This window comes from Cibotium barometz, chromosome 45 (genome assembly GCF_041138505.1).
Source record: "Cibotium barometz isolate CiBa-2024 chromosome 45, ASM4113850v1, whole genome shotgun sequence".
Classification (NCBI taxonomy): Eukaryota; Viridiplantae; Streptophyta; class Polypodiopsida; order Cyatheales; family Cibotiaceae; genus Cibotium; species Cibotium barometz.
In genome coordinates, this window is record NC_141090.1 from 31,767,108 (window position 1) to 31,789,360 (window position 22,253).

The 22,253-nt window shown below is 44.7% G+C and overlaps 1 protein-coding gene across 3 annotated transcripts in view; it reads right to left on the reverse strand.

Moving 5' to 3' along the window:
* Window positions 1-249: 249 nt before the first annotated feature.
* LOC147612647 (uncharacterized) overlaps window positions 250-22,253 on the reverse strand; it is a 38,413-nt gene continuing 16,409 nt past the window's right edge. For all 3 annotated transcript variants that reach the window (XM_086783225.1, XM_086783223.1, XM_086783224.1), the window contains 3 exons: window positions 21,364-21,531; window positions 20,959-21,276; window positions 250-962 (listed from right to left, as the gene is read on the reverse strand). In XM_086783225.1, the coding sequence (XP_086639351.1) occupies window positions 549-962; window positions 20,959-21,276; window positions 21,364-21,531 (900 nt within the window). In that variant the 3' untranslated portion in view covers window positions 250-548. The remainder of the gene's footprint in view (window positions 963-20,958; window positions 21,277-21,363; window positions 21,532-22,253) is intronic.

Sequence of the window (22,253 nt, forward strand, 5' to 3'; positions counted from 1 at the left end):
ATATTATTAATAAAAGAGAGAGAGAGAGAGAGAGAGAGAGACTCAATCAAGGCCTCTAATTCAGTCGTGTCGTGAATGCAGATCCTCCTTGATGGAGGGAGGGATGCAAATCTCTTCCCTTTAGGCGGGAGGAAAACTAAATGTGAATAGAACCAAAAATTGGTCTCCTGCACCCCTCTATAGAGCTTATCCTACATATCCTCTTCAACTCCAATCATCTACTCCATCACCCAATCTCACATCGTAAATGATGCAAACCAGTTTGATGGCAACAATTACATGAATCACAGTTTGTGGCATGCCCGCACAAAGACCTAGACATTTTTGCAAGAGTTTCACCTCCATACATATCAAAATAAATACTCTGAAAACGATTTGAACAAGATTAAGTAACATCAGGACTGCCTTTTACAAGGCAACCCAAAAAGAAAAGCAAGCCATAAGCATCATAGCAAGCTCAAGAGTCCATTTGATCAAATCTTCTCCAAGACTTGTAGAGGCAACCAAGAGTTGCAAGCTACCTTGGAGGTTGCGAGGTAATAAATATATCACATGAGAAACAAACCTTGGCACAAGAGAAGCTCACCATTTTCAACTCTGCATCTGAACCTGATTCTTTCAAATAGAAGAGTGTCTGCATCAAGAAAGTAGTGATCCTTTTGTACTACTCTGTCATCCACTGTGAATAGCGACATGCTTGAGGATTTGCAAGCTTGAAGTTCTGAAACCAATTTGTCAGGTACTGTCTCACCACATACACCATCTTTGCCACCAAACGATGCAGCAATTAATGCAGTTTGTGACACATTGCCAAAATCAGAGGTCCTTGCAGCTGGCTTTCTTGCTGCATTTAATTTGCTGTTACCACTCCTATAAAACTGGTTGCTGCTACCGTTGAGCCGGTTGAACAAACTGCTCCCACTGCTGCTGCTACTTTTTGCAGGGATATGTTTTTTGGACGCCTGTGTCATCAATGCAAAATAAAGCATTTAAAAAGGGAAAACCCAAACGCTTTGGAAAACACTTCACCTTCCACTTTTATCATTTCAGTTCTCAATGCCTACAGCATGCCTAAACACGGTTCTCTGGTGATTGAAATATGAAAAAAATCTATGCTATTCCAGTTTAACAACAAAATGGGAACCTTAACTAGCTCTCTCTCTCTCTCTCTCTCTCTCTCTCTATGGGACACAGACCAGGCCACTGACAGAGGTACACATAGCAGTATGGAACTATAATGGTTCACTATGGGTGCAGCCTGGACGACTGGAGCATGTTATGGTGGGGAGAGACATCATACTTCTGACAGAGACACATCAGAGCCCAGAGAGAGGGCTACCTCGAGTAGAGGGATTCCAGTGGGAGTCAGCATACAGGAGGACCACACGCCAGGGTACCTCGAGAGGGTCGGGGGGAGTAGCAGTCCTATTCAGACGGGAGCTACAAGGGAGACTGAGAGTGGTAGCACAGGATCCAGAGGCCAGATACATGTGGATCAACTTACAGCTCTCACAGGACAGGGTTATATACATAGCTCTATGTTACTTTTCTCCGTCAGGATCCTCCTATGTCATTACAGAGGACATGCCACAGGAGGAGGAGACAGGAGCCTCGCCATACACTTGTCTGTCAGAGGAGATTATGCATTATTCTACACTAGGGGAAGTATTTCTTACGGGCGACTTCAATGCCCACACACAGAGCAGACAGTGTGAGGTGTATGACTATGATGACATGGAGATCCTCCACCCTGTGGATCTAGAGGAGATAGGGGCTAGTCGGGCATCAGAGGACACTGGACCAGACAGAGGACATTATGGGGACCACTTACTAGAGTTGGGAGCCAGGCATCGTCTCGTTATTTATAACGGGATGCTACAGTGGCCGGGATCAGGAGGGCTGACATGCTTCCCACATGGGGGTCATACACGGACCGGAGGCACAGTGGTAGACTACATTATGGGGTCTTTGGAGGCATCACAGCTTGTCACCTCATTCTCCATTCCACCTCGTCCTATTGGGGCAGATCATACATACTTGGCATTTTCACTAGCCGGATCACCAGTATCACCAGCCCCCCACATATCGACGCCACACACTACCATCTACTTCACACATGACATGGCAGACATATACACTGGCAGAGTAGAGGATGGGCTCCTACTCATGGATCCTCTGGCATCTATGGATACCATTACAGCCCAGCTCGCATCACTCCTACACACGGCTGCATTACAGAGCTTCCCACATCGTGTACACTCAGGAGAGCCTGCGAGACCTGGGACTATGCCCCAGAACAGATGGTATGATGACGAGTGCAGAGCCCTATACTCACGGCTCCGCATACAGAGAGCCTTGGGAGCCATCACAGAGCAAGAGTCGAGGAGAGAGATGAGGAGACTTACTCGCCGCAAAAGGCGGGCCTTCGCAGAGATACAGGAGCTAGAGTGAGAGTGAGAGTGAGAGAGGAGGAGCACACCGACACACACAGTGGAGAGAAGTCAAGAGTTTGGGGATAATGAGTATGTGTGTACCTCCCCAAGCACACAGTCAACCTTTTATATTAATGGATAAGGTTACAACACTAAGTACACCGTACTTAGTGTACGTAGCAATAAAAAAGTACTAACTGTACTTAAGTGCACTAACTGTACCAGGGTGGCATTAGTGCCTTTACCCCAACAACCTCCCACTTAAAGGCAATGTGCCCTCAAGTATAAAAAAGAGAAAAAATACAGCATATACACAATGGAGTACATGGCCCAGTAAGGCTCATCCTATACCCATCAAACATCGGCAGTGTGCAAACCGCTCTGTAGGCAAGCCTTTTGTCAACAGATCTGCTGGATTGTCATCCGTATGAATCTTGACAAGCTGAATCAGCTTATCATCTATCACCTCCCTGATGAAGTGATACTTTACATCTATGTGCTTCGTCTTTGCATGAAAGACAGGATTGTGTGCCAACTGAATAGCACTCTGACTGTCACAATGCAACAATGGGATATCTCCTGTAATGCCCAAGTCTCCCACTAGCCGAGATAGCCATAAGGCTTCCTTGCATGCCTCTGTGGCTGCAATATATTCAGCTTCTGTGGTGGACAAGGCTATGCACTGCTGCATCCTTGATACCCACGACACTGCACCTCCTGTGAATGTATAAACATAACCGGTAGTAGACTTCCGGTTATCTGGATGACCAGCATAATCTGAATCAACATAACCATGCACTTTTGCATCCTGCTTGCCAAAGCATATGCACAACTCCTGTGTGCCCTTCAGGTATCTCATAATACCTTTCACTGCATCCCAATGCTTCTTGCCTGGATTTGCCATATACCTGCTAACCACTCCCACTGCAAACGCAATATCAGGCCTGGTAGCAACCATAGCATACATGAGACTGCCACAAGCTGAAGCATACGGAATCTTGGCCATCTCAGCCCTGTCAGCATCTGACTGTGGGCTGTCCATTGCACTGAGTTTCACATATGGAGGCAATGGAGAACTAAGAGTCTTCCCCCCCTCCATGTGAAACCTTTGCAACACTTTGCCAATATATTCTGTCTGAGACAAATACAACAGACGCTGTCCCCTGTCTCTCCGTATCCGCATGCCCAGTATGTGATTTGCATCACCAAGGTCCTTCATATCAAAGGCCTCATGCAATCTCCCTTTTAGATCATCAAGCTCCTTACGAGCCTTACCGGCAATAAGCATATCATCCACATATAAAATGAGAATGATTAAGCTGCCATTTGCAGCTTTCTTTGTGTACAAGCAGTGATCAGTATCACTTCTCCTGAAACCTTGGGACCTCATGAAGGTATCAAATTTCTTATACCATTCTCTTGGTGCCTGTTTCAGCCCATAAAGGCTCTTTTTCAACTTGCATACAAGTGACTCCTTGCCCTTGACTGCAAAACCCTCTGGCTGCTGCATGTAGATCTCCTCATGAAGATCACCGTGAAGGAAAGCCGTTTTCACATCCATTTGGCATAATTCCAAATCCTCACATGCAACCAAAGCAAGTACAGTCCTGAGTGTGGTCATCTTGACCACGGGAGAAAAGATTTCATCAAAGTCTACACCGTATTCCTGCTTAAAACCCTTGGCAACTAATCTGGCTTTATACCGTGGTCTAGCTCCAGGTGTGACTTTTAGTCTGTATACCCACTTGCATGGCAATGTCTTCATGCCCTTTGGCAGCTGCACCAATTCCCAAGTGCCATTTTTATGGAGACTGTCCATTTCGGACTTCATGGCTAGTTCCCATAGCCTCTTATCATGCATTTGCACTGCCTCCTTATAACAGGAAGGCTCTCCACAGTCTGTAAGCATTATAAAATCTGCTCCTGGAACAAATCGGGCTGGCTGCCTCCTTTGTCGTGTGGACCTACGGACCCATGGGTCTTGCTGTCCAGCCTGCTGGTCACCTAAAACAGGTGGCTGTTCCATCAAATCTGGTGGCAAAATAATGCCTGGGAGATCTTCCAAAGGTGGCATGTCCTGTAGGACATCTTCTGCCACTGCTGGCTGATTATTTTGACCTGCTGCAGCATCATTTAAAGGCTGATTACGCTGCTGTAGTGGCTGATTAGCAGGCTGCCTGAATTGTACAGGGTGTTCCAAGTCATCAACATCAATGTCTGAAGCATCAGAAGACTTACTGTATGCCTTAAACATGCATGACTCGTCAAACAAGACATCATTGCTGCGTATAAGCTTCTTATTTACTGGATCCCATAGGCGGTAACCCATCTCACCTTTGTCACCATATCCAAGAAATATGCATTTTAGAGACTTAGGATCTAACTTGGTTCGTTCTTCTCTGCGTATGTGCACGTACGCAGTGCAACCAAAGACCCTTAAGTGCTTATAGGACGGAGGTTTTCCTGTCCAAAGCTCTTCTGGCACTCCGCCATCCAGTCTCTTATTCGGTGACCTATTTATGAGGTGTACTGCTGTCTTAACAGCTTCAGCCCAAAATCCATAAGATAAAGCAACATGTGACATCATAGAGCGGACCTTTTCCTGTATGGTTCTATTCATGCGCTCTGCAGTGCCATTTTGCAGTGGACTGTAAGGAGCAGGGAGTTCCCTTTGAATACCTCTAGCATCACAAAAGTCATTGAATGCTTTAGACATATACTCCCCACCATTATCTGACCGCAAAGCCTTCAGTGTTTTGCCTGTCTGGTTCTCAACCAAAGCAAGCCATTTCTGAAACACTGTAAAGACATCGCTCTTCAACCGAAGAGGGTACACCCACACCTTACGTGTGGAATCATCAATAAAGGAGACAAAATACCGTGCACCTCCAAGTGATGGACTAGGCATCTCACACACATCTGTATGTACAAGCTCAAGCTGAGCATCCTTATGTCCTATTCTCCTCTTATGAGGGCACTGTAATTGTCTACCATATATGCAATGCTCACAAAACTTAAGATCAGAAAATTTAAGAGACGGTAAATAGCCAAGACGAGCCAATTGCTCCATTCCACTTATGCTCATATGTCCCAACCGGCTATGCCACATTGAAATATTCGGCAACTCGGTGGCATGAATATCAGTATGATTACACACTTTGGCATGAAGGGTATACATTGTGTCTACCTTGGGCCCTCTGGCAATAACCAGGGCACCTTTGGTGACCTTCCAACAACCATGACCAAAGCTGGTCACAAATCCCTCATCATCCAACATACCAGTGGAAATCAGATTTTTCTTGACTTCCGGTACATGCCTGACATTATGGAGCATGAGCTGAGTACCATCAGCAAACACAAGCCTAACATCTCCAATGCCAACAATACTGCATGCATGATTATCTCCCAGAAAAACGACTCCATTACTGCCCCCTGCATACCTCACAAACAACTCTCTGTAAGGTGTGACATGAAACGAGGCACCTGAGTCAATAATCCAAGAGTGCATGTCTGCAAGACCACCTGCATGGAGAGCATGAGCATCCAAGGTAGAGAGAAATAAGACATCTCCCTCACTGTCATAACCGTGTGTAGAATGAAGTTCCTCAATCTTCACACTGCTCTTGCCCTTGCTTACTGGTACTATTGCCTTTGCATCTGCATCATTCTCCTTGGCTTTGTCCTTCTTATCATTCTTAAGCTTGAAACACTGCTTCTTGGTATGTCCCTTCTTGCCACAGTAGTAGCACTCAACATCCTTGTTGGAGCGGGACTTGCTCCTACCTTTTCCCCTTTCCTGGGATTTGCCTCTCTGCTGACTTCTGCCTCTTGCATTCAAGGCATTGTTAGGCTTCACTGCATCTTGAGCTTTCAGCTTTTGCTCCTCCTGCAAAATCAGTCCTGTGATATCTGAGAAGCCTATGAAGGCATTTGCATTCGTCACAGCTGTGGTGAAAGTATCCCAACTCTCTGGAAGAGATATCAAGAGTGCCATACCCTTGGTTTCATCATCCACCACGTACTTCTGATTCGCAAGCTGAGTAACAATAGAATTGAACTCATTAAGATGTGCATCCATGGAAGTCCCCTCCTTCATCTTCAAGTTGAAGAACTTGCGCAACCAATATATCTTAGAGGCTGCACTCTGCTGCTCATATGTGTCCCGTAGCTTTTTCCAAACACCCCAGGCGGTAGTTTCACTGTCCACATTCCAAACAACACTCTCATGGAGTGACAGTTCAATTATGGACTTCGCTGACAGATCAGCCAATGCCCAAGCATCATCAGACATGCCTTCGGGCTTTACACCTTCGTGTACTATAGGAGCATGAAACTGCCCGAGTATAAGCACATTTAGGACCATCTTCTTCCACATAGGATAATTTGCAGCACCCTGCAACTTCTTGATGTTCAAAAGTGAGGACTCCGATGATGAAGCCATTACAATCAGCAAACTGAGTAGATAACCCAAATATGGGTGCCTGACTCCCTGCAAACCAAGTGCAAGCTTGCACTTGAACTGTGCTCCTGCAGCGGAACAATTAAGATCTGCACTTGCACTGAATCTCCCACCTAAACAGAGATTTATGACTGTTTACTGCATGCAGCAGTTTCCGAACAGCAACTCTGTTTGCATCATTCAATGCACCGTTGTGCAACCAGCATAAATCTGAAATTACAGAAGCATTTGCCTGTCACGAACAGTGAAAAACAGCAGTATAAATAGCACTCTGTACCGCTGTACCTTGACTGAGTTCAGTCAACCGGTTGACTCAGAACAGTTCTGACTGTACCAGAAAGTACAGAATCAGATTTTTGACTGTTTGACCATTCAACCTTGTCAATTTCGAACTTCCAGACACCCCTAAAACTGTATACAACAGTTTAGGACAGAGATTGGGCAAAAGCCCCTTAACTGGAGATAAAGAAATCAGAATTTCGAGTGCATTACCGCTTCACTGACAACAATTAGGCATCTAAATGCTTCCCCCAGCACTGATATGCATCCACCTTGCAAAAGCCCAAATCTGATTAGCACATTCCGTGCTCCAGTCTGCAATGTGGTACTCAGTGTATCCTCCACTGTACAGTAGGTCACAAATGCATACAAATCTGCAAGAATCAAACTCCAATCGGGAGTATATAACGCAATGCGTGCGTATATAAGCCAAATCCTGGCACTGGCTACAAAAGCCCCTTGATTCTGCAAGAAATTTCTTACGCAGTAGGCATACACGCGTACTGACTATGCATCTGACCAAAATGTGCTCACAGTGAGCTCAATAGCTGTACCTGCACCTACTCCTGCAAGTACAATGGTGAAAGGATGAAGACACGACGTACCGTGATGCGAAGAAACGCAGTGACACCCGGTGTCAGATGTAGTGTCTCGAAAGACACCCTTTGAACACGAGGGCTGTCAAATGTCTGCGAAATGGGAGCTTTGGAGGGGCGTTTGTGTTGCCAGAAAGGCTACACTGGCCCCCTCCTGCTAGGCGACCTGGCTGCGAGTGCTGGGTCGCTCCTGGCGGTGGAGGAGCTGGGTGGCGGCGCTGGCTGGATGGCTGGCGTCGCTGCCTGGATGGGCGGCGATGCTGTCTGGCTGGGCGGCGCTGCTGCCTGCTCCGAGCTAAGACCCCCGTGTGGGCAACTACGCGAAGCAAAGATGCGAATGCCGAATGCCAAGCTCCAGCCGAATGGAGGGGAGAGAGGTGTGCGAGGCTCTGATACCAGTTGAGAGTGAGAGTGAGAGAGGAGGAGCACACCGACACACACAGTGGAGAGAAGTCAAGAGTTTGGGGATAATGAGTATGTGTGTACCTCCCCAAGCACACAGTCAACCTTTTATATTAATGGATAAGGTTACAACACTAAGTACACCGTACTTAGTGTACGTAGCAATAAAAAAGTACTAACTGTACTTAAGTGTACTAACTGTACCAGGGTGGCATTAGTGCCTTTACCCCAACATAGAGATCTTTCATTTCTTCATGAGTAGAGATAGCCCTGTCTCATGGCGGCACTTCAGAGAGCCCCACCTATTGCAGACCCACAGACATGGCACACATATGCAGAGGGTCTATACCATGCCCCACAGCAGCCACCTATACCTCAGCCACAGGAGCCTCGACCTACCACAGCTAGCTTCTTTACCCACTCGATGGTACAGGAAGCTATCCGCCGCCTACAGCATGGACGGGCCGCCGACCATATGGGCCTGCAGGGTGAGCATCTCATATATGCAGTAGATTCTTTAGCTCCTTTTCTTGCACACCTGTTTAACAGGGCACTAGCAGAGGGTTTGCCTGCGGAGTGGACGATGCACACCATTGTGCCGATTCACAAAACAGGGGATATGCTCGATCCGAGCAACTACAGGACAGTTATGGTTGGCCACGTGCTGGCCAAACTCTATGGTGCAGTGCTGGAGCAAGAGCTTAGCTTATATGCTGAGCGAGCAGGTTTACGCTCATCAGGGCAGGCAGGCTTCAGGAGAGCTTTCTCTACCACTGACCATGTATTCACTTTGAGATGTATGATTGATCAGGCCAGAGTGAGGAAGAGAAAGCTCTATTGCTGCTTTGTGGATTTCCGCAAGGCATTTGACACAGTACCACGAGAGAGGCTCTTTCAGCGCCTGCAGTCTCTTGGCATACCAGCAGATATGACATGGGGCATCTATGCATTATATGAGCAGGTTTTTGGGCGAGTCAGATGTCCAGGAGGTATGTCCGAGACTATTGCTAGCACCATTGGTGTGAAGCAAGGATGCCCACTTTCCCCCACGCTATTTGGGTTATACATTGATGAGGTGGTTGACTTCATTACACGGGGAGGCGGAGATGGAGTTGATTTAGCAGGTACCTCAGTACATATTATGCTCTATGCTCATGATATTGTATTAGTGTCTGAGTCCCCAGGTGGTCTACAACAGCATCTACATGCACTCGATGATTTCTGCACACAGAGGGGTCTTACTGTGAACCTTGGGAAAACCAAGGTTATGGTCTTTCATACATCGAGACAAGGTAGGAGTCAGCTGACATTCACTCTTGCAGGATGCCAGGTGGAGGTGGTGACATCATACGTGTACCTAGGGATTACCTTCTCTGCAGCAGCCACACGCTTTACCATGGGTTCAGCAGCCAGAGCTAGATTGACACGGGGATATGCAGCATTGGCTATGCTAGAGAGATAGTGCCACCAAGCGCATTTTCAGGAGCCCCGGACGAAGGGGTGGCTATTTGACACATTAGTCACACCGGCATTGATGTATGGAGCAACAATATGGGCGCCAGGCCTTGCTACCCATTGGTGGACACAGATAGAGAGACCACAGGCCCTCATGATGGCACGCATGATACGTAGCAAACCGTCAGTACCTCATGACATTATCCGAGCAGAGTTTGCTGCGCCTCCTATGATGGTAGAGGCCATATTCCAGACTATATGCCTGCTAGACAGATTCAGAGAGATGCCACAGGACAGATTATCATACAGAGCTTTTCAGGCATCTAGACAGTTGGCTGAGGCAGGAGACAGAGGATCATGGTATGCACAGGTCACACATTGGTTCTCACAGCATGGCCTAGACATGGATCATCTACCACCATTCCAGTATGACAAGGATGCACCACATATCCGTCTCTCTCATAGTGAGAGGAACAGAGTATTGAGACAGGATCTATGGCAGCTCTATACACGAGAGACATGGATATCGCCTACACAGCCTCTTCCACCGAAGATGCTATACTACAGAGATCACTTCATGAGTATCACTGATGATGGACTTATAGAGAGGCCTAGATACATGGAGGGCTTCTTACCACACGGCTCCCGAGTGGCTATTGGTCAGCTCAGAGTTTCATCACACCGATTGGAGATTGAGACTGGCAAAGCAGCAAAAATTGCTTCACCTTTACATCACCTGACCAAAAAGGATGTAAAATTTCGATGGACAAAGAAGGAAGTGGAAGCCTTCAACAAGCTTAAGGAAAAGCTAACCACTGGTCCAATTTTGGTTCTCCCAGATCTACATAAACCTTTTGCTGTCTAGTGTGATGCATGTGGGAATAGCATTGGAGCTATTCTTATGCAAGATGGACATGTTATTGCTTATGAGAGTAGAACTTTGTCACCAACAGAAAGGAATCTACAAGCATATAAGGAGCTTCTTGCGGTTATTCATGCTATTTTTCCTGGGAAGCATTACCTTCTTGGGCCTAATTTCATTGCTCAGAGTGATCATCAAACTCTACGATACTTTCTTACTCAAACGAAAAGCATATGAGATGGGCAAACTTTCTATCCATGTTTCACTTTCAGATCGTTCATGTGGATGGCAAAAAGAATGTGGTTGCGGATACCTTGTCTAGGAAACCACATGTGGCTGCTGTCTCTATTATCTTTCATCATGAACTTGATGATATGCGAGAAGAGTATACTCATGACGCAGATTTTGAGCGGATTCTTGATCGTTTGATTGAAGGAGAGCGAGTTGATCATTATTCTCTCAAGGATTGATTTTTTATGATGCATGACAAATTGTGTGTCACATCTCAGTTGAGGCAGAAGGTTTTGATAGAATGCCATGCTCCGCCTTATGCATGCCATCATGGTATTGAGGCTACAATAAAAGCTTTGGAGGCATTCTTTTATTGGCCTACTATGCGCAAGACACCTAATGCTTTTGTTCATGATTGTATCATTTGCCAAAAGGTGAAGTATGACCGTCAAAAGACTCCTGGGTTACTTCATCCTTTGCCTATTCTAGATAGACCGTGGAAGAGTATTGCTATGGATTTTATCTTTGATCTTCCTAGGACCAAGAGTGGGAATGATGGCATCTGGACTATCGTGGATCATTTCAACAAGCAAGCTCATTTCATTCCAGTCAGAAAGAAGATTAATGCAGAGCAAATGGTGAGGATATTTTTGACAAATATCTTCAAGTACCATGGGATGCCCACATCTATTATTAGTGACCGAGATCCTCGAATGACGAGTTTATTTTGGAGAGCATTGTTCGAGAACATGAAGACTTTGTCGAAGTTCTCATCGTCTTTTCATCCACAAACAGATGGGCAATCGAAAATTGCCAACTCAGTTGTATTGCATCTTCTAAAGTGTTATCTTTCGGATCATAAGGAGCAGTGGGAAAAGTATCTTCCTTTGGTGGAGTTTGCTTACAACACCATTCACACTTCGCCAGGTAAGACACCTTTCAAGATTGTGGAAGGCGGGAAGAAAGTACCTCCGATCCTACATACAAAAGATAAGATCTTCGAGGCAGATCGTTTTGTGGAGAATATGGATGAGGCTTACAAGAAGGTCAAGTTGGCTCTTCAAAGGACTCAAGAGAAACAAAGGAAAGCAGCAAACCTTCACCATCGATCATTGGTTTTTGATTTGGGTGATTGGATGCTTTTGAGATTTGAGAAGGCTAGACTCAAGAAAATGAAGGATAAACAACATTTATATCCTAAACTGAGTATGCGGTACTATGGGCCTTTTCAGGTGATTGAGAAGATTAGTGATGTTTCTTATCGTCTTCAGCTACCAGATCATTGGAGGATTCATAATGCATTCCATGTGATTCTTCTTAAACCTTTCAGAGGTGAGGTGCCTACAGATCAGGTTGATGAGCCACAACCAAAAGTCGAAGAACTAGATGAGATTCTTCAACCGGAGCAGATTTTGGCGCACACAGAAAGAGAAGTCAGAGGAAAAGTTTCAGGTCGATATCTGGTGAAGTTTGTGAACTATTCACCTATGGATTCGAAGTGGATGGAGGAGGGTGACTTGGCAGATTCACCGAGGATACTATAACTTTACCTCAAGGCTTTTGGTTTGGAGCCTACCTTAGAAAGTGCTTCAACAGGTTCAACTGTGGATTCTAGAGTACTACCTGTTACTCAAGAGGGGGGTGACTCCGCTCCCTTGTCACAGAGTTCACTTGGATGACATCTAGAGGTCGCTTGGTGTTCTGATCAACACACTCGAGATATTACACTGACAGTATATCTGGGACTTCTATGATATATGTGTACTAGTCACATAGATTGATTCATGGATATACAGATCTTTTGAGAGAATGGGAACGCCTATTCTAGACTTTCATTTGATATGCAACAGTGTTTACTCATGTTCATGATGTACTGCTGATCCTGGGTCTTGTGGGATGGCCATGAGCGGAGCAGGTAAAGCATCCAGGGAGACATGACTATTCACGAGATGGATGCTCTTGATTTATGTTATTCAGATGTTCTGTTTCAGTTGGCAGGACAGAGCTTTCTTATGGGTCTCTTAGGTTCTGTTTCAATTTGGCAAATCCTTTGAATGAACAATCGAGGACGATTGCTTTGTTTTAAGGGGGAGGTATGTTAAAAGACTTATTCCGTCATAGAGAGTTTTAAGTGTGATTAAGTTTGCTCACCGCCCGTAAAGTTTCTGAAGGCCGATTTCATTACCTATACTTAAAACCAAAGAAATTTTCCATGCCGATGACTTCGGGCAAGATATGGATACAGCTTTTGCTCAAGTCACCAACGCAATATAAAGGTCTCAAGCGAAACAAAAGAAAGCAACTGATAAGCATAGAAGAAGTCTTACTTTTGAGGAAGGAGCTTGGGTTTGGTTAAAGTTTGATAAAACTAGACTCAACAAATCCAAAGAAAAAGAGCACCAAATTCCTAAATTAGCCGTTAGTAACTATGGACCTTTTCAAGTCAACAAAAAGATTAGTGATATATACCTGGATGAATCCAAGAACATGCCCAAATTCACCTTTTAGGAACGTGCATGTTATATACTCATGGTAGTCGACCCACAAGACTAATAGTGATGTTTGTTACAAGTTGCAACTTCCCGATCATTGGAGGAATCATAATGCCTTAACCTTTTAAAACCCTATTCAAAGCCACCTCCAGAGGAATTTGTTATAGAGGAACCACCGGAAGTGGATGAATAGGAAGAGATATTGAAAGCAGAACATATTATCTTTCACATGGTTAGGAAGAAAGGAAGGAACATCACCAGAAAATTCCTCTTTAAGTTCTAAAACTATTCTCGTATGGACACTAAATGGATGCCAAGAGTATTTCAAGGATTATCCTGAAATACTCACAACTTATGAAGAAGCTGTCGAACCAAAAGCACTTCATTGATTGTCTTGAGACCAAGACATATGCTAAGGAGAAAGGATGTAACCAACCTCCTACTTTGTTCTTCAAATCGATCATTATCTTGCTCAAAACTGTTCTATATGTGAGTTGGTAATTATCACATAGCTCATGGAGCATAAATTGTGATTTGCATATCTTTTGAGTAGCTAATTAAGCTAGAATGCTTATTTCTATTTACAGGTGGACATTGGTCCGAACGCCCCAAATTTTCACTGGAGTGGTCATAGACTAGATGCCCAGATGGTTTAGCACTCAGGTGGTCCAAAACACCTAGATGAGTGACGAGTGGTTTTGAAGGCAAAACCGGACTCTCAAATTATTTGAACAAACCAAAGTTGTATTAAAAACCCGTTTTTTATTATTTAGTACTTTTTGGACTTCTAAACGTTTCAAACTTAAAAAACGTTTGTGTTTTGGTTTCTTTCCTCGTGTCCTTTTTTCTATTTATTATGTTTGATGATCACTTTGTATAGCCTCTTTGCGCTCATGGCTCATGACATCATACAGATGTGACATTGTCGTTTGATTTTGATTTATCATTTGTTTCTACAATCTACTTGAATAGTCAAATTTCAATCATAGTGTATTTGGATATGTGTAGACATTGTTTATGTTGTGAGTGCTAATTTTGAAATTCTTAGATAGGCTAAAATGCTGGAATGTGACATGTGTTGACACATCACTCCTTGTCTATCAAAGGATGTTAGATATAGACTTCGAGCTTTCTTGACCAATCTCTCTCATACATACACACATATATATGATTTTACATTGTAAAGTACATAACGTTTTTGACGTACTTTATCGATCGACAACATTCTATACCACATACCAAACTTATGTTGTTTCATACGTTTGAAACTATCTTGGAACAAACCATGAACAAGTGAATCTTTACAACGAAGCCTTCTTGTACCTAAAGCATGCAACTCCTAGAATCTAAGAGAGTTGCTATTTTTGGCAAACTCGGATAGAAATTATGTTTGCTTCAAAACCTCCGAATTTTTGCAAGGATCAAGAGTTACTAAAGCACCTTTGTCAAATTCTTTATGTGGGATATTTTTAGCATAGAAGCTTATGAAAGAATCGCCTCTTAAATTAAGACATGTGACATCTGAAATAGCACATGTGGCATCTAGAATGAGGCAAGTGTCCCTACACTTATCATTTCACCTTACACTTTCAATTTAGCTTGACACTTGTCAATTAAAGATACCCACTTTCATTTGAAGCTTGTTCTTTCCATTCTAGAGCATTGAAGTCTCAAACCTATAAATTTGAGCACTCCCTCTTCATTTGGAAGACGCATTTCTCATCATTGTAAAGATTCAAGCACTTTGCACCCATGGTTTGATTCAATAAATTCCTGCAAAGGAGAGAGGAAAGGAAGGGAGAGTCTTGCATGTCGACAAACTTGTCACTAAGGAAAAGCCCCCTCAAAGCACCGCTACAATTTTTTAGCCAACCCAACATGAGAAAATTGTAGGCAAACCAGGTGTCGAAATATTTGAGGAGAGAGAGAGAGAGAGAGAGAGAGAGAGAGAGAGAGAGGATTTCTTGCTAAACTCATGCCGAAGTCGTTGGTGTTTGAGGACAAAAGAGACCATGGTGTTAGCCTCCTCAATGAGTGGACTGATCCATGGTAGTGTCCCTATGTCCTTGAGGAGGTTGTTTAGGCACTCAGCCATACAAAAGAACACCGTGAGATAGCTCTCGCCGCCCTATTCGAAGGCTCCCCATCCGCAACAAAGCCCTCTTCATGCTCGAGACCAATGATCTCCATGGTGATAGCCTACTCCGCGCAAGCACATCCGTGCTCTTCCTGGTGCCAGATGCATTATGAGATGAGATGAAGTACATCTCTCCACGGAAATATGCAACCACGCCATGAATATTCCTCTTGCAGGTGTCACTCCATCCATCCACAATGAGAGAGACTATATTTCTCTCCCATTGCCACTTTGTGTTGTCGGCCGCTTGCCCTACAATGCGCTTCTCCTTCTCAAGCAATGTAGTGCGCAAGCTCTCGGATGAGGGGAGCGTATAGGTTAACCCATACTCCCCAATCTTCTTAACCATGACCTTGAAGTATTCCGACCTATTCAAGAAAGCAATTTACTAATGAGAAGAGGACTAGTATGATGAAAACATGAATGATAAATTGGCGATGATCGATCGCACTTACCTAGCCACTTAAAAGGCAATGTGGTCATGAAAGAAGAAGCGGGCCACCGCCATATTCATCTCCTCCTTCAACTTGGAGTTCCAATTCTCCCCAAGTGTAGATTGTCGACATGGACCGCGCAAGGATTGAGAGGCCGTGGAGATGGAGGGTACCAACGTGATGGATGAAGCAACATTTCAACTCGATGGTGAAGGTGATGGCATGCATAATCCCGATCCACCACATGACTCCATCGTAGAGGCTTGAATTTCTCTCCCCTTCGTCATGGGATCCACGGCCACTCGTAGTGTCCTTCTTGTCGCTTCGACCATCTCGTAGACGACAAGCTTGTCAAGAAGTTCCCGTCTCTTTTTAGGCATGACATTCGTGCAAAACCGCACCTCGTGCCCACTCTCATGCTGCAAGAGGTGGACTTGCACTTTATCGACGTCACCCATTCGCCGGTACGGACAAAGCTTGCATGCCCATGGCCGAGATCCATCTCCATGAGCGGATGGGGTGTAGTTAACTTCCTCCCACCATGTTCATCCCGTCGTCCTTGTACGGGAATCCCTAGCACGTGAGAAGGATGCCATGGTTGAAGATGGCTTGAGAGAGAGAGAGAGAGAGAGAGAAAGAAAGAAAGAAAGAAAGATATATTAACGTCTACGAGAGGCCAAAGTCGGCCTATGAGACAAAAAATAATACAACTGTTTTCTTCCGGTCATCGGAAGAAAAGAAACAAAAGAAAAAGTGTGCATGTGTCTGGATACAACTGTGAATCATCATGGATCGGTGGAGCCCATATACAAACAATATAAGGGGGGTGGGGATGTGGATGGAGTGCTAAGGCAAGATGCATCTCTATATGCTGAAGGGGTAGTACAAGCATGCTATGCAGATCTATGTCTAACTCCATCCAGTGCCATAAGAGGGATATAAGATATCATACATCGCCGATGCTGAGGCTGTGAATGAGAGAGGCTTGAGGGAGAGAGACTAGAGACTAGAGTGCTTGTGTGAGAGGCTTGAGGGTGCCGCGTCCCGGTTTCTCTTTTCTCTGAATCCTACTTTCTTTCATTATTTGTGATTGTTGATTAAGTGGGTTTCGCTACAAGTAGTTCTTCAATTTTGTCACTTTCACGTGCCCCTACGTTACAACATTACATACTTAGATGCTCATTTTACTACGAGATACACGGACGCTACCAATATCTCTTTAGGAAGGGGTCGGGCCCTTGTCACGGGTGATGCATTACAAAGATCAGAGATTCTTGAGACTATACCTACTGGAGTTGAGGCCCCACACAAACAAACTATTAGGGCAAGAGCACAAGAAGTGGAATACGGCACAAACATCTTTCATTGACTTCTATGGGCCTTAGTGAAGGCTGGTAACTGTTAGGGTTAGGGTTTGGAGGTACAGCAAACACAAGCGTGGAGCAGAGAGAGAGAACACGACTCTTTGTGTATTCAGATAATTATGTGAAGTACAATAGCCAGAAGTGTAACTAAACTAAACTGGGGAAAAAACCTCCACTAATTGAAGTAAAAAGTGCCCCAGTAATCTACTGATGATCACTAGCACTCCTCTGGGTGCATACACAACATAAAACCCAACAATGTGATCACTGTACATCATCCACCAAAAGGAAACAAATTCAAAGCAGTGCGGAATGCTTCGCATTTCGGACGTGGTAATGCCTTGGTGAAGATGTCTGCCACATTCTGATCTGTAGGACAGTAGATCAGACTGATATCTCCTGCCTGGAGTCTCTCCCGAACAAAATGATAGTGAATCTCAATGTGTTTCGTGCGAGCATGAAACACAGGATTCCTGGCCACAGCAATGGCACTCTGACTATCAGTATAGATAGGTGTAGGCTCCTCCACTGAAATATCCATATTAGTCATGAGACGACGCAGCCAAACACACTCAACAGTAGTAGTGTAGGCTGCTCTATACTCTGCCTCACAAGACGAAGTGGCCACTGTGGTCTGTTTCTTGCTTAGCCAAGAAATGCATGAAGAGCCAAGAAAGAAACAATTTCCACCAGTGGAATGTCTAGTATCAAAATCACCAGCCCAATCTGAATCACTGTAAGCGTATAACTGCATGTCACCCCCCTCAGGATAAAGCAATCCAAGAGACAAGGAACCCTGCAAATACCGGAATACACGCTTCACAGCTTGCCAATGTGACAACCGCAGGCTGTGCATGAATCTGCTCAACTGAGAGACTGCATACTGAATGTCTAGCCGTGTAGTACACAAGTAAATAAGACACCCAACAGCTTGAGCATATGTAGAGGCTTCAAAGGAAATACTGTCATCTTATAGTGACAGTTTCATCCCTGGCTCCATAGGAGTGCTAATAGGCTTGCAATCCTGAAATTTAAACTTCTCCAGAAGTTTAGCAACATACCGAGATTGCAACAACCCAATGCCTCTGTTATCCTGCACAAACTGTATGCCCAAATAGTAGTGTACAAGCCCCAAATCAGACATGTCAAATGTCTGTTGCAGTATCTCTTTAAAAGCTACAATTTTGTCATCATTTGATCCCATGAGCAAGAGATCATCTACATAAAGACTGATGACCAACAGATCTTCTTTCTTTCTTTACATACAAGGTGGCTTCTGATGGACTGTTCACAAATCCTTGAGTGAGTAGGAAAGCATCTATCTTTGCATACCAAGCTCGTGGAGCTTGTTTCAAACCATACAAGGCCTTTTTCAGCCTGCATACTTTCCCTTCATGACCATGTTCTGCAAAACCTATGGACTGATATACATAAACTTCCTCCTCGAGATCCCCATGTAGGAAAGCAGTCTTTATGTCCGACTGGTGAACAACCCAACCACAATGTGCAGCCAATGCAATGACACACCTAAGTGTCGACATACGGGATGTAGGAGCAAATGTCTCCTCATAATCAATGCCCTTCTTCTGTGCATAGCCCTTTGCAACTAGACGGGCTTTGTACCTGTCAATGGATCCATCTGCATGTCTTTTCAACTTATAGACCCACTTAGTACCAATTGCTTTCTTGCCTTTGGACAGATCAACCAAATCCCATGTTTGATTCCTTTTAATAGAATCAAGCTCATCCTGCATGGCTTTGTTCCAATGCACATTATCTCGTGCATCCACAAATGAATCAGGCTCATCATCATCCTGTAAACTGGCTGCCATAACCATACTCAAATCCATGATGTGTGCATGCTCATTGGTCCGTGTCTCCCTACGAGTACGACCAGCAAGAGGACCCTCTAAATGGCTGTCTTGTAATGTCCTCAAATACCATCTAGGTATGTGTCTAACCTGTGGTGCCTGCTGCCCCATATTTGGTTCAGCTTCTGGCTCAATTTGCTGCTGAATTTCTGCACCACCTTCATGATTTGCTGGCTGTCCTGTACCCTCATGAGTTGGATCACCAAATGTGGAATGAAACTCCATAGGTAGTAACCTTCAAACACATCATTTTCAGCCTGATTTGCATCATAACCAGCCATGGATAATTCTGATTTTTCATCAAAAATCACATCCCGACTAGTGAATATGTTTTTGGATAGTGGGTCATATAACCGGTAGCCCTTGCTCTCACGGCTATACCCAACAAAAATGCATTTTGTGGCTTTATCATCCAACTTCCTCCTCAACTCTTTGGGTATGTGTGCATATGCAAGACACCCAAAGATACGAAAATGTGATACCGAAGACTTGCGGCCATGCCAAGCCTCAAAAGGAGTAACGGACACCAATGCCTTTGTGGGACATCGATTCAAAATATGACAAGCACACATGACAGCTTCCACCCAAAAGATATGTGGTAGCCTCTTTGCCTTTAGCATACATCTGGCCATCTCCATGAGTGACCGATTCTTCCTTTCTGCAACCCCATTCTGCTGTGGAGTATAAGGAGTAGTAAACTGATGTTTTATACCTCTACTCTCAAGAAAGGAATTCAACATGTGTGACATATATTCCCCCCCTCGGTCAGAACGGAGAGTCTTAACCTTGCATCCTGACTCTGTTTCAGCAAGTGCTACAAAGGCCAAAAATGCATCACATACCTATGATTTCTGTGTCAAAGGATAGACCCAGCATATACGAGAGAAGTCATCAATAAATGTTGCAAAAAAGAAGCAACCTCCCAATGACTTCGTTTGCATGGGACCACAAAGATCACTGTGTATAAGCTGCAACTTTGCAGTTGCTCGTAGAGCCTGATCACGTGGGAAGGAAAACCTATGCATTTTTCCCAAAATACATCCTTCACAAATGTGATCTGGAGGCTTCTCCATGAGAGGTAGGTCTGTAAACATGTTATGTCACTGCATAAGCATAAGACCACCAAAATTTACATGCCCCATGCGAGCATGCCATAACTCCGCATCAACCATAGCTGGAGTAAGAGTGAATGCATGATGAACGAAAGGGATTGGCTAGAGTGAAAGGGGTCAAGAGTTAAGTGTGCTGGACATCCAGAAGACATTGACAGTTGTACATTGATTTGTCTCATAGGTCGAGTTCGGCCTCTAGTAGACGTTAATACAGCTTTCTTTCTTTCTTCTCTCTTTGAGCTTTCACTTTTAGTTTACCCTTTTTCTTATTTCATCCATGACAAAAATACAATTTATCCAAATCCACACAAATGATCAAGTGCCATAGAGGCAATCATGCAGTCATCGTTTACAGTGCCAAATTAAAGAAGATTAAGATTCTCAAACAGTCAAGAAAACAAGGGTACAAAGATGTGCATTGCAGAGGAATTGAAACTCAAGAAACGGAATGCAGAATTGGCCAAGATTCAAGTAGCCCACAAAGAAGGGATCTCCGCAAAACCCAACCATCCTGGGAGGATTATCTGTAATAACTACAGCCCCTCTAGCTGACCAGTAGGATTGTTTTCCTTGAAAATGTTTCCTTTTGAGTTGCAAACTTGGACTCAAGATCTCCGTCATCATAGGTCATTTTGCCCTCTTTCATAGATGACCATAGAAATCTCTCTCTCTCTCTCTCTCTCTCTCTCTCTCTCTCTCTCTCATATCAAGAGACCTACACTCCTCCCTAAAAGTCGAGCCTTTTCTAAATGAGAAAAACCACTAAAGAAAGAAATGACTAACACAAACACACTTCTTGCAAGGTTGCAAATGTAATAAAGAACGAAGTTACCTGCTTTGGGGTCTTGTCACCACCACCACCAGCCTCAGATTCCCACTGTAGCCAAGGAAGAACAACTCCATCACTCCCAATCAAAGAATCTTTTGGCTGCCTTTCTCCTTTGGAATCACTCTCAGCCAAAGGTGATTTAGCACCTTTGTCCCCATCCACCAGTCTGCCTTTTCTGTGTCTACTACTATTCTCTTTCTCATGCAAGGAGTCATCAGACTCCCCTTGACACTCAAATGATGATATAGAGACACACTCTTCAAAATACTTCTGGGCTTCATCATCTAGGCTCTTTAATACAAGTTGTTTCTCAGCACTATTCTGCAAACAGTTAGGAAGGGTCTGTATTGACTGAAAGAACATTTATACAAAGCCTTCAAAAAGACCATGTGGTGAAAAAAATCACACCTTCCTCCTCAGAGGTCTCCTTCGATTAGATGAAGCATGAGAAGTAGAGGACTGCAGGTCTGAAGGAGGTGGTGTTGGTAGAAGCTCCTTCACTATCTTAGAGAGCTCTAAGCAACGCCGTTCTTCCACAGCTATCTGTGACCAAAGCTCTCGAACCCTTTTCTCTGACTGCAACCCAGAATTCAAAAGTGATGATCTTTATGAGATGCTAGCTACATTAGCAACACAAAAAGACTATTGAGACCAAATCCCTTATAACAAGTTTTTAAAAATGGACTTGATAATCTTGCAAAAATGAATGGACTTAATTTGTGCCCCTAATTTTGGTCCCCCTCTTTTTCAGAAAATGGTTATGTTCTTTTACTGAAGTTTCCTCAGAAAATCTGGATATATTTAGCAAGGAAATCTTCAAATCTTTTCCTTCCAAGTTTCATGCAATGGCAGTTTACTTTGCTCTTCTGGTCTAGGAGTGGCAACCATCTCTCTCTCTCTCTCTCTCTCTCGCTCTCGCGCCCTGCGCCAGCCCCCTCTGCGCCCACCCCCCCCCCTTCTACGCCCTGCACCAGTCCCCCCTGTGCCAGCCCTCCCTCCCGCCCTCTCTCCAGCCAGCAACCCCCCCTGCCCTCTCTCTCTCTCTCGCCCTGCACCATCCCCCCTGTGCCAGCCCTCCCTCCCGCCCTCTCTCCAGCCAGCACCCCCCCCTGCCCTCTCTCTCTCTCTCTCTCTCTCTCTCTCTCTCTCTGCGCCTCCCCTCCTGCCCCCGCCAGCCCCTCGCTCTCTCTGCTGCGTATACCCCTCTGCCCGCTACACCCCCCCCCCCTTTTGCTGCACATCCTGCCCCCGCCTGCACACCTGACACCACCTGTGCTTTCTCCTGCACACGCAGCCCT